The 13,967-nt window shown below is 31.3% G+C and overlaps 1 protein-coding gene across 1 annotated transcript in view; it reads right to left on the bottom strand.

Moving 5' to 3' along the window:
• Nucleotides 1-376: 376 nt before the first annotated feature.
• LOC149411273 (protein takeout-like) overlaps nucleotides 377-13,967 on the bottom strand; it is a 29,721-nt gene continuing 16,130 nt past the window's right edge. The window contains exons 3-5 of the mRNA XM_089647528.1: nucleotides 10,447-10,595; nucleotides 9,725-9,858; nucleotides 377-678 (exon numbers count right to left, since the gene is read on the bottom strand). Of these exons, the coding sequence (XP_089503654.1) occupies nucleotides 380-678; nucleotides 9,725-9,858; nucleotides 10,447-10,595 (582 nt within the window). The 3' untranslated portion in view covers nucleotides 377-379. The remainder of the gene's footprint in view (nucleotides 679-9,724; nucleotides 9,859-10,446; nucleotides 10,596-13,967) is intronic.

Consider the following 13,967-nt stretch of genomic DNA (forward strand, 5'->3'; position numbering starts at 1 on the left):
GAAGGTTGACAGACAACACTCAATGGCTTCCGACATTAAATAAGAGTCCAATTTCACTGAGTTGTTTAAGGCGAGTCTGCGGAGTGAAGCTTGCCCTTATCCTACAGTAAAAGAGGTAACCAAAAGAAAATTCTTTTATTCTAATCGCAGTTCCTGGAATTTACCGTAATATTCAGGCGTATAAATTAAAAACTAGAAGGAATTCCCGTTTTAGGACAGTCAAATTTGAATGCATTAGCATACATATTTAGTACAAAAAAAATAAATAAAAAGAGAAGAAGAGGAATAACAAAAAAAATAGATTAAAAAGTAAAGATACACATCAAATAAAACACGCAATTAAACAGAATACAAACAAAATTTATTAAAACCAAACAGATTAGGGGAAAAGCTCTTCATACGTGAATCTGGAAGTGATTCTGTTAGAGATATCGGTAAAGAGATCCGCAAGGGCCTTCTCTAGGACCGGCGTTATTTCGTTAATGAAGACCATGGAGTTCTCGTTGAGGATACGGTTGGTGGCATCTCCGAGGAGTGCGTCTCCGTTGAAAAGGTTGGAGAGGTATATATCTCCTCCTCCTACGTTCAGGTTGATCTTCATCTTATCGAATTCTAGGTAGTCATTTCCGTCGCGCTGTTTCTTGTGGCCTTTCATGGTCACGTTGCACATGTAGTTAGCTGGAAGAAAAAGAGATGGTTAGGATATATCGTGAGGAATTTGTTTGGTCACATTGGTAATTTTACTTTTTCGCCCAAAGTGTACACATTGCCTTTCCATCATGCCCCACGCTTTTGATTGATTTAAAAAAAATATTTGTACGATTATTGTAGAATATTAGAAAGTAATATATTTTAAAGGTAACATTTAATTAAAATGTGGCCCTATCGTGGAATGGTATCAGGGAAATGTAAATATAACATAATGCAATTCATTCAGGACATAATGTCCTAGCTGGTAATATTATTTAGGTCTTAAATTATTTTTTTACACTGTGCCTTTTTTACTTTCTACAACAAAAGCAAACTATTGTGAATCCGGCCCCTTTCTATAAGCTTAATGACTTAAAGAAATAATGTAATAAGCGTAATTTGATTAAAAACACCAAGAATAAGAGAAAATATGAAACACAGATTTTAGAGAAAAGAACTGGATTTTCTAACACGCTACAGACTTACATTAAATTCTATGGCAGTTATCTATTATTGAGTCACTCAAGAAAAAAGCCTTTATTATGTAAACAAACAACACTTTCATGACAATTTTTGGGTGACCTCATATTATTTCATTACCTTGTAAAATTTCATAATAATGCCATATGTTACGTATAATTTTCTTATAATTTAATGTATTACCTTCTATAATCCGGTATCAGCTACTACAATCAATTAAAAATACTATTTTCATTGTCTGTGTGTCCTGGGTAACATTGGTTTAATGAACTCAAACAGCTTTGAATTAAAATGTGATTTTCAAAAATTGTAACTGATTCAGAAAAGCTATAAAGTACCTACCTATAATAGAATTTTTTTAACGGAAAAATATTGTATGAATTTTAAAATTGTAACTGATTTTTTAAAAATCTCGTGATGTTTCACAGGTCTGCGCTTGTTTAAATAAACAGCTAAACAATTAAAATGAAAAGGATTTTAATAATAGAAAAGCCGTGAAAAATCTACAAAATTGTAGATTTTAATTTTAAAACATAAGAATATATTTACATATATTAATTATAAGCGATATAATTAATGTAAAAACTGATGCTGAGTTTACACTAATATTATTCTAGTTGTTATTATTGTAAAGCGGTGAATATTATTAACGAAACGTTTCACAGATGTCGCTATGTGGTTTTCTTCAAGCGTTCTTGACAAATTTATAAAATACCGAACAGAATACGGAGAATGTCACCCTATAAAATGTATCTGTCTATTAGAACTATATAAGGTTCTATAAAATAAAAATAATCGTTAATTTTGCATAAAATTTAAATTATATTGTCTAAAATTAAACAATAACTTGGTATAAACCATTTTTTTTTATTCTTAATGCCGATCGGGTTTCGATACAACCGTAGCTTCTTCAGGGTAGTGCGGTAGTAGAGTGTTATGCTGCCCTGCAGAAAGTACTGTTGTGACGAATCCTTGTCGGTATTAGGTATAAATAATATTAACTGGTGTTTACAAAGATACTGATTTAAAAAATATACTGTGGCTTAGTCCAACAGATGGCAATATTTTTCAAGAAAAACATGATTAAGGATTTTGAATAAAAGAACATTCATATTTTTATTTACATAGACAGTAGAAATAGTATTGGGAAGTCAGTAGTAAGTTAGGAGATTGAAAAAATCCGGTGGTTTGGATGTGAAATTGAGATAAAAAATAATACATATTAAATTTGAACCAGTAACTTCATATAATAAATGCAGTCATTCAAATAATGGTTTAATAACTTTAATTATCCACATCCCCTTTTCAGACATTCATTCAAAGATTGGTTTATTAACTATAATTACCCACATCCCTTATCAGACATTCATTCAAAGTTTGGTTTATTAACTATAATTACCCACATCCCCTTTTCAGACATTCATTCAAAGATTGGTTTATTAGCTATAATTACCCACATCCCTTATCAGACATTCATTCAAAGTTTGGTTTATTAACTATAATTACCCACATCCTCTTTTCAGACATTCATTCAAAGATTGGTTTATGAAATTTAATTACCCACATCCCCTTTTCAGACATTCATTCAAAGATTGGTTTATTAACTATAATTACCCACATCCCCTTTTCAGACATTCATTCAAAGTTTGGTTTATTAACTATAATTACCCACATCCCCTTTTCAGACATTCATTCAAAGTTTGGTTTATTAAGTTTAATTTCCCACATCCCCCGGAGATTTTATCATACATTTTTTCAATTCTCAAAGAGAGTTCCCACGATGTTTGGCAGAGGACACTGGTCAACACATTTTTTGTCCCTTTAACGAAAGTAGCCAAATCTTACAGGAAATTTTACGCTGATTTCAGATATGTGATTAGTTTTTTTCTATCACGTCAGGTTTTTATGGGTTTTAAGGTTTACTAAAATGTGTATTAATTCATATTTATTCGTGAGTTATCATTGATTTTTGATTTTTTGACCATCCATTCCACTTGGAAAGAGAACTATGACAACAAGCTACTGTTAACAAAAAATAAATATGTGAAATACGAATGGAAAATATGTGGTGATCCAAAAATAATAGGGCTCCTACTAGGACTGCAAGCGGGATATACAAAGTATTGTGGTTTTATGTGAGAGTGGGACATCAGAGACAGGAAAACCATTATGCCAAGAAGGACTGGCCTACTAGAAAGCACCTTAGACCTGGCACGAAGAATGTTCAACATGCTCCCTTAGTAAAATCTAAAGATATATTACTTACACCCTCACACGTTAAATTGGGTTTGATGAAAATTTTTGTAAAAGGCTTGTCTAAGGACGGAAATGGCATGATTTACTTAAAGAAAAAGTTTCCTAAGTTCAGCGAGGCAAAAATTAAAGAAGGAATATTCGTGGGACCACAAATAAGGGAGGTCTTGACTGATCCGAATTTTATAACAGTGTTGAGACCAGTCGAGCTAGCCGCTTGGTCAGCCTTCAAGAATGTTGTCGAGAACTTTCTTGGAACTCATAAAAGTGAAGACTATATCAGCATTGTGTCTGAAATGTTCATGGCCTATAAAAATATGGGATGTAACACGTCACTAAAAATACACTTCCTTTACTCTCATTTGAATTTTTTCCCCGAAAATATGGGAGATGTCAGTGGGGAGCACGGTGAACGATTTCACCAGGACATTGCGGGTATGGAAAAGTGATACCAAGGAAAGTGGAGTCCATCTATGCTAGCAGACTATTGCTGGACCCTGCAGAGAGACTCTCAAGATACTCACAAGGGCAAATCAGGAGTAAAAAAAATTAAATTGAATTAGTTTTGAAATTTTGTTAAGTAAGTACCCGTCATACTATGGAAGAATTATGTAAAAAAACTTTGTTAAATAATAAAAAAACCTGACCTATCAATTTTTTTTATTCATTTCGTGTTTATGGATACTAAATACATATAAAAAAAATTAGCTATGCTTAAGGGACTGCACTTAAAAAAATAAATGTCGACCAGTGGGATTGGCACATTGCTATCTATACAACGGATCCTATTATGCCTCGATACAAAGTTACGAAAGGCTATCCCATCAAAATGGTGCTCTAATTCCCCCATTTTTCAAACACAATTCCCCAAACACAATTCCCCCATTTTTCCAAAAAAGAAATTTCCCCATTTACTACATTGAACTTATTGTTCCGTTCCCTCTCACATATTTAAAATTCACGTCATTGTAATTTTCATGGTCCAGAAGTGGGAATATTAAATCACATATTTTTGGCTGTCCCTCTCTAAAAATATATTCTCAATTCTCTCAAGCCTTTTTTAAAATTGCCTCCCTTCCTTTCAATATCTCATCTCAGTCTGAAATCGAGGCAAATCTTACACAAAATCATGAATTTTGCCCATTTAAATAAAACGAATTAATGAATTCTCTCCGCAATTTGAAATAATAGTCTGGAACACCCTAGAAGGATGAAACCAGAAATATTCTTTTTTTTTATTATCACGAAACTATTCAGATTTTAACTCAAACAATAAACGTGTATACTCAAACAATATAGTATATAGAAATTAAGTAGATTTTTGTGACGGTAGTTCTTTGGGTTTGTTTTGAAATTACCAATTTAAAAAAGAAAATATAATGAGTCGAAGGAAACTGAAGAATATGCATTGAAACATGAACTTTCAATTGAGAAGGTACTTATTATTACAACAGATCATGCAGAACCTAACGGGTATACGAAGCCTTATGATGAAATTTTAAGAACTTGGATGTGCATTTGCAATGGTAATTACTTGGTTCGTGGTCAGTGTTCACTTGTTGTAAATCATGCAGGATATGTGTTTTACGAGGACGCATTTCATTATAAGTTGTGTCAGTAAATCATTTCTAGTTACTTTGAAACTTACCGTGTTCATGAGTTGAAAATCAATAATTGTCCAATTTTTTTATTGTTTTTCTGTTTAATTCTTTGAACTCTATTTAGTTTATTTTTTTAAATACTATATATTTGATTTTAGCGAATGGATGAATGCAAAACGCCTTTTAATGGTTGTGTTTTTTTTAAATTAAAAGTTGATCAATTTTAATAAGGTCATGATTGTGTGCGTTCTACAAGAATTATAATTTGTTCTCTTGTGATAGATGTTTTGAAGTTCAAAGGCATTATAACACTGTGCTTATGTCACATTGAGACGTCTTATTTATATGATTTTATTAACCTTTATTCAATTTTGATTTGTAAATGAGTTATTAATATCTTCTGTAAAAAGCTGATTAAAGTAAAAACTCAATTCTCTGACTAGTATTTTATGAGTCGGCTCACGTATAGAACAAGCTACAGGCATTTTTTATTTTATTTTTTTTATTTGGTACAATATTTTTTACATTTCAAAGTTTTCCAGTAATGTTGGCCTCACTGGGTGGCTTGCCCGTGCTGAGGCCTTCATTTTATAATATGAAAATATAATCTACATAATACATTTAAAGAGAAAATAATACATTTAAAATATAATGTTGTGTGTTTGTGAGTGATGTGTGTTTATATTGGTTTTGTGTGTTACGTGTATGTTTTATTTTTATTTTATGATATGAAATTTTGGTAATATTGTCTTTTTTGTTCTTTAATCCATTTTGTAATTTTGTGTGTGAATTTATTTTTACTTTCCTCAATTTTAATTTCAAGTTTTATACTGTTGAAAGCTTTTATAGCATGATATTGGTAGTGTCGCTGTTCAAAGCTTGAATTTACTGTCGGAGTTTTTATGTTTTCTTTGTACGATTGTCTAACTGGTCTGTTAGTGTTATTTTGTGTATGTTGAAATTTACTTTTTTTGTCAAAAATGTAGTTTAGTAGTGTTTTAACGTATAATTGGCGTATATCTAGTATGTCACAGCTGTTGAATATTTGGTCTGTATCAGTCAGTCTATGTTTTTTAGTATTACCTTTAAGATCGTTTTCTGTGCAGTTTCTATGTAATTGATAGCCGAGTTTGTTGCTCCTCCCCAAGCAATAATTCCATATTCTATTATTGATTGGCAAAGTGCAAAATATATTGTTTTCAATTGTTTTATTTGTGATTTGTTTGATGTGAGGTATTCATTTAAGGTTATGGTCAATTTTGATTCCTAGATACTTTATTTGTTCTGTTTTTTCTAGAGGAGGGCAATCGCAGATGTTGGTGTTTAAAAATTCGTGTATTTTTATGGTGTTTGTGTTGTTTTTTTGGCTGTCCCATGCTATTTATACTGTATGTTGTGAATTTTGTCTTTGATATGTTGAGTGTAAGTATGTTTGAGTCTAGCCATGTTTTCACTTGCGAGATTCACAAATTCTCTATGTTATATACATTATTCCAATCCTTAGATTTGAAGATTAAAACTGTGTCGTCAGCATAGCTAACTACTTCACGTCTATTTTCATGCTGAAAAGTTGATTTATGTAAATAGTAAAAAGAACGGGCCCTAGTATGCTTCCTTGTGGAACTCCTTATGTAATCGGCAGTGGTTTATTAGTATGGTTGTTAATTTTGACTTGATGTGTTCTGTTACTCATATAACTTTATAATAACTGGAGTTCCTTGCCTTTGATACCCATGTTTTCTAATTTTTCAAAAAATGAATTGTGGCAGATTGAGTCAAAGGCTTTAGCTAAATCTAGATATATCGCTATGCATTTTTACCTTTGATCTAAGTTGCTATGTATAGAATCTATTGTACATGCCAAAACTTCTATTTGTTTTTCCTATTTTAATATAATGCATTTATCTTCAAGACCGGCATTAATAAATCCCCTCCTACTGCTCCTGTGTTAATTCCCCTCACAACGCTGCCCAACTGGGTGGCAATATAGTTCCGTTGTATTCCAATATAGTTCACTTTACATAAAGACGGAGAACCTTCATTCTATTGGCTACAGACAATACGTAGTATCACAGTTTTTTGTGAAAAGATTTAAAAGAATTATATTAGTATTTATTTAGGTATGTTATTTAAAAAATGTTGACATAACTTCAAGACTTGTCATCAATGTCAGCTAGACAGACGTATAATAGCAACAGTAATGTATGACATAATATAATTTATAAATACCTGCACTTAAAAATAATTGAATAATGTATTAAAGCATTCGACATTCAAGCATACCAATGGGTTCAGTTATTAACCATAAATATCACATATTTGGTGTCAAGGATTCCAGTGTCTTTGTCTGCATAATACTAATTGTTTAGGACAGATCTTTACCCGCTCCATATTAGACCAATTATTAATCAAATTAGTATTAGAATAATTGTCACCTAAAGCAAAATCATTAAGTGGTTAATTGATGCATTTAATCGATCAGTTACAATCGATAACTGATTTTCAATATACCTAGATAATCAGGCGTGACCTCAACAAAATGGTTTCTGTGTAGACTATTGGAATAACTTTTTTTAATAGATTTTAAAAGTTAAACGAGTGGTTAGAGGCGTTTTCCCAGTAAGACAGAGATCCTGGGTTCCATTCCCAGTTGCGACTGTCAATCACCGCGTTTATTTTCTACAAGGAGAAAAATGATCCTCCCAATATCCTGATAAAATATTAGTCTTTAATTTAGTAATAAATATCATGACAGAATGCGAAAATGTCTGTACGTCAATATCAGTATCAGAATTTGTATGAACACGTATTCCGCCGTCCTCATAAAACATTCGATTTTTACTGCTACTATATTAGGAACTCTGTCAATTCATTCGATAGAGGCCTACAGTCCCATTTTAAACAGGAAAACGAATAATTTGACCAGATATTAATTAAATTAATAGTATTTTTGTTATTTGTTTTTGGGGTGTTATGCCGTGTTTCCGTTATTACATTATATCATATTACGTCATTACGTTTTCGTTAATACATCTGCCATGATGATGGACACTGAAATGCTGTCCGAAACGTTGGCTAAAGAAGGAGTTAGCGAAACACGGCATAACACCCCAAAAACAAATAACAAAAATACTTTTAGCCGTGAAAATCTTAAATCATATTTAAATTAATAGTAAGTTTTCTTCGTGTTTGGTTTCATGTTCCGTTTAGATTTATAAACATCTTCTTCTTCAATTTTTAAATAATGACTATTATTTACTTAGCGTTTAAAATAAAATGACAAGAATTATACCACCATTGTTTTTCTTATTCTTTAGGTAAGTTGCCTAAAGCTTGGGAATCGATATCATTATATGATCGAACGACGTTGTGAGACAGTCTAATGGTACGTATACATTTGCGAACCGGAACGCGAACTGAGCCACGAATTACGTGAAAGGAAGCAACTGAAAACGGCATTTTGCGCCATTTGCGGTTGCTTTTTTCCTTTTCCATAAGTTGAGGTTCAGTTCGGCAGTTTGGCTCGCGTATGAATACGTAGCACAAGGAAAGTGCCGATTGGGTACATATTTGATGTTAAATGTTGAACTTGATGATATTCGAATATTAAAATGCACAATTGAAAAGTAAGCTACCTGTTGATCCTTTTTAACGAGATTTTAAGTTCTCCGTTCTCGATTAAAAAAATCTCGCGGGAATTTTCATTAATAATAGCATCCTTTGCCATGCAGCCCGAATAATATGATTTACATGTCTATCTTGTAATTGGACCCTTTTTTTAAAAATCACTTCTTCAAGTCATGACCAAGGTCAAACCTCGAAAGGTAGTACTTTCTGTGACTCTAATTAATTAATAATTGATACTTAACATAGGGAGATCTGAAATAGAAAATTTACTGAGATCAAACACAGACTAAAACATAATCAACTGAACTATACCAAAAAACACAATCTTACCTATATTAAAATTATTTAAAAAAAAAATTATACTACATGATATATGTCCATAATTAAATTCATATGTAACTTTGATGTAAAATTAATTTTCTTATAATTAAATTATACATAATATGTAAATGAAATCCTCAGCACGGGAGATCCCAGTGAGGATATCATTATATCTATTTGTTACAAAAAAAAGATAATAAAACACTTATTATATTATATTATATTAATTATCTACTGAATTGCCCCAGATGTATCCCTTGCCGTGTAGCTTGAATAATAGAATCTGCGTATCCAGCTTTTAGTTGTTCCACTTATTTTAAAAACACTTCGTCAAGTCATGAGGTTAAACCTCAAAAAGTTTAATTCAATATTTTCTGACAGTAATAATCATATTTAAATGATCCCACGGGGCCTGCAGAAGTTGCCCCTGTCTGTTGTATGCCTCCCTTTCCGTGCAGTGTGAATCATACACACTGTACACTCGAAATTGAAGCATTTCAAATGAAGTTTTGAACGAGGTGGTATTTCCAACGTTTGACTTAAGTGATCTACTATTTTACATAAAGTTTTGTAGATTTACTGAAGTTTAATACAATGTCTTCATTGCTAAGTAGGGCGAAGAGCACCATTTCCATGCTCATCTTGTAGTTGCTCACTCCAAGTTATGTAATTTTTTAAAGTTTTGACCGACGTCACACTTAAAAAGATGGTGCTTTGTCTGTCTTAATTGATCTGACATAATGTGAACTTACTAAAGTTTCCTCTAATGTCTCCCTTCCCGTGCAGCGTGAAAAGCAGAATCTGCATATCCATCTTGTAGTTGCCCTCGAAGTGCAGACGAGGCAAGTGCACGCGGAAGTCAAAACGGTTCTTCTTTAGGTCAGACCTGCAAACCAACGATTTCATTTAATTTCGATACGTTAAAATAAAAAAAGTGAGGGTTCTAAAGCATGTCCATTAAGCTACCAAGATTTTGAATAGCTTTGAATAAATATTTAATAAAACTTGAATAGATTTTGAATAAATTTTGTATGGATTTTAAATAGATTTGGAATAGATTTTAATACATTTTTAATAGAAATAGATTTTTAATAGATTTTCGAATGGATTTTAATACGTTTAAATAGATTTTGAATAGATTTTGAATAAATTTTGAATATAATTGAAATAGATTTGGAATTGATTTAAATAGGCATTAGATTGATTTTGAATAGTTTTTTTAAATACAATTATAACAGATATTGAATAAATGTTGAATGGCATCTGAAAAGATTTGGTTTTTTTTAAATTTCGAAATGAATTAGAAATGATTCAGTAGATACGATTAGATCTTTTTAATTTTGAAAAGATTGTTAAACACATGTAGTAAATGATTTTTTTTAAATTGTTAAAAATTTTGAAAAGATGCAGATGCTCCTCAATGCAGCAAATTGTTAAAAATAGGCGCGAGTAGTGAGACGTGACTAGGTATTACTTTAGTTCCTGCACGACGAAGTGGCTAGGTCCCCAGACCTTAATGTTGGACATGGTGGCCTCCAGAAGCGCTCCCTTGGGCCCCCGGGACAAGATGATCTCCTTCATGTTCAGAGGCTCCATGGGGGGCACGTCCAGCTCGGGGATTCCCTAGAATTAGAAGTTAATTGTAAATTAAAGCAAGTAAAGAGGGATTTTAATGATATGATTCAGGTATAGTATGTGTGGAAAATTGCAATGCTAGATTTCATATAGTTAATGAAGAATGCAAAAGAAATTGAAGAACGGAGAGCAAAAATAATAGAGAGAGTTGGAGGGAGTATCTGGCGTATCAATTATGGTTACTTAACAAAACTAAAGCATTTTCAACTAACTAACAGCGTATCTATTTTGAATTATCATTTCTCAGTTGGATGCTACTAAAAACCACTCTAAAATGAAGTGCAAGTAAAATAATAAACTTTCCTAATTAAATATATGTCACTAACTGTAACTAAGTTAGTATATTGAACAGCGCTTAAACAAACGATATAAAATCATAGTTTGCAATGATATAAAATATATTCCAAGTTACAAAACCATATCCGAAAGAAAAATAAAAATAGAACAAACATTTATTTTGTAATAAAAATTCCCAACATCCTACCCCAAGATATAAAGCAAATAGAAATTTTTGATGAGCAAAAATCAAGAATACAAATCTGGCTGAAAGAGGTCAATGAAAAAAATATTAATTTAATATACGTCAATAACTGCAAATTTATTTATATTAGGTTAGTATATTAAACATCGTATAAACAAACGATATAAAATCAAGGTTTTCAATGACATAAAAGACATTCCAAGCCATAAAACCATATTCAAAAAAAGAAGATACATTTATTTTACAATAAACTTCACAGCATAATTCCCTCAGGTATAAAACGAATAGAATGTGTACAAATCAAGAATAAAAATCTGGCTATGGAGACATATAAAATATAACTATATAACTTTCGTCCGCATCAGCACATAAATTCACTACAATATTTTTTAAAATTTATTTTTTTCTTTTTTATTTATTTATTTTTATAATATATAAATTACAAACAATACAAAACAAAATGAACCTTTGTCTGTCCAACTGGCAAGGATTCCGGTTTCAGGACAGCCAACTTGTGTATTTAGTACATAATATTCTTACAATGGAATGGCGATGCTGTCAAAACAAATTTTGAGAACATAGTTGATTGCATTCGAAGTGACAGGATGGTTTCTTTATCCTTGAAAGAATCGCAAAGATGTAATTTATTACCAGGGTCAATTTGAATAACATTAGTAATTGCATTCAGAACAGATGAATGGTTTCTTTCGGGACATCACAAGTTTGAGATTCTTTCCAGGGCACTTTGGAGAACATTTACAATTGTATAGTTAGAATTTCCACATTTATAAATCAGTATAAGACATATGAATCCTATAGTACTATATTTTTAGAATTTCTTAAGTGATAGAAATTACACATTACTAGACCAGAATCTATGCCGTATGACATATGAATTTACAATTTTAAAATTTCTAATCTTTATTTTTTAAATATTTGTATGTATAGTGTTTAAATTGTCACTAAAATTAACTAAATAAAAAATTGCTACACATTGTTCATTTATATGTAAACATCGGTGACCGGATAAATCATCACAATGATAATTTATCACATATTTAAAAAGTCATGGAAAATGATGAAACAAAAACTTTATTAACTGGGTTAAGTAGGTTAGGTTATGTTTAAAATAATTTAAAATATTTTTCATCGTTTTTAATGACTTTATATCACTTTTTAAAAGTGTGTTGAATTGTCACTGTGTTGAGTTATCATGGAACCGTAAACATCATCAGTTGAATCCCTTTGTACTTCTGGAAGTGTGAAATAAAAGGTTAGAAAATCTTAAATTATGAAGGTATCATCAACAATACATACATGTGACAGTATTAGCTGAATATCAGTTAAAATAAATTTATAAAAAAACTATATAGGTTTAAATACGTAACTATATAGGTGATATTTTTAGTGATTTCAGAGTCTGATATTCAATGGTTGTTTCATTTACCGTAAATACGCGTCCGTATAAAATATGGCTACGTGTCTATAAAATAACAAAATGTGTTCTTCAAGGTAAAATAATATCATTAGATTATATCATTGAAGAAGATGATACTAATCAATCTAAATGAAACATGAGACAGAAGAAAATAAAAAAAGGTAACAACTAGGAATTGAACGTAGAATCTCTTGTCTTACCGGGTCTTAAACAACTCGACCATTGGGACCTATTTATATCATATTCGACCATTGGGACCTATTTATATCATATTCGACCATTGGGACCAATTTATATCATATTCGACCATTGGGACCTATTTATATCATATTCGACCATTGGGACCTATTTATATCATATTCGACCATTGGGACCTATTTATATCATATTCGACCATTGGGACCTATTTATATCATATTCGACCATTGGGACCTATTTATATCATATTCGACCATTGGGACCTATTTATATCATATTCGACCATTGGGACCTATTTATATCATTTTCGACCATTGGGACCTATTTATATCATATTCGACCATTGGGACCTATTTATATCATATTTCAAATTCAGAATTAACAATATCATCTTGCAACAAATTTTTACCATATAATTTGAAAAATATGACATAATAAATAGATCCCAATAGTGGTTTGACGACTGTCCGGGAAGACAAGAGATCCTGGGTTCAATTCCTAATTGTGACTGTTATCTTATTATTTTTTTGTGTCTTGTTCAGTTCCATGTTTTGTTTAGATTTATTAGTATTATCTTTCTCTTCGATGATATATTACCTTCAAAATGAGTTAAAAAGAAAAAGTTGTCTCTGAAGATTGAGTTTAGTTTGATTAATTATTTTCTGAATAATTATCACGGCGATTAGGTATATCTAGGTTTAACGATCAATGTTGTTTATGGCTGTGTTTATAAACTAGTTTTTTAATAATATTATCACAGTGTTATTAAAGTAATCTCTATTAAATAAATTATAATATAAATTACTTTATTGTTTTTTTTATAAAGAATATAATTAAAACATCAGTGTTTGTTGAATTCTTTAATAATTATATTGTGCGTGCGAGGTCCCTTCGATCAACTTTGGAGGCGAGGTCGCTTTGTTCAACTTCGGTGCGAGGTCCCTTTGTTCAACTCTGGGTGCGAAGTCCCTTTGTTCAACTTTGACTTAGACTACTTAGGATCTTACCTAGGACTTATGAAGGTTTGATTGGGGCAGGTTGCTCCGGGCAGAATTTACCGGAGGTATCGTATTTTTAAATAAATATATTTGAATGCAAATCTAGGAAGAGGAAATTAACTCACTTACTGATTACCGATCGAGCTGAAACTAGTCAGATAGACTCGTTGTCTCGGAAATCAGGTGAAAGTAAAGCAGTTAATATACGAAACAAATGTCGGTCCTAACCGATCGGCATTTAGCGA

The sequence above is a fragment of the Hesperophylax consimilis genome, chromosome 26 (genome assembly GCF_061612785.1).
Source record: "Hesperophylax consimilis isolate HC1 chromosome 26, BYU_Hcon_1.0, whole genome shotgun sequence".
NCBI classification, from domain to species: Eukaryota; Metazoa; Arthropoda; class Insecta; order Trichoptera; family Limnephilidae; genus Hesperophylax; species Hesperophylax consimilis.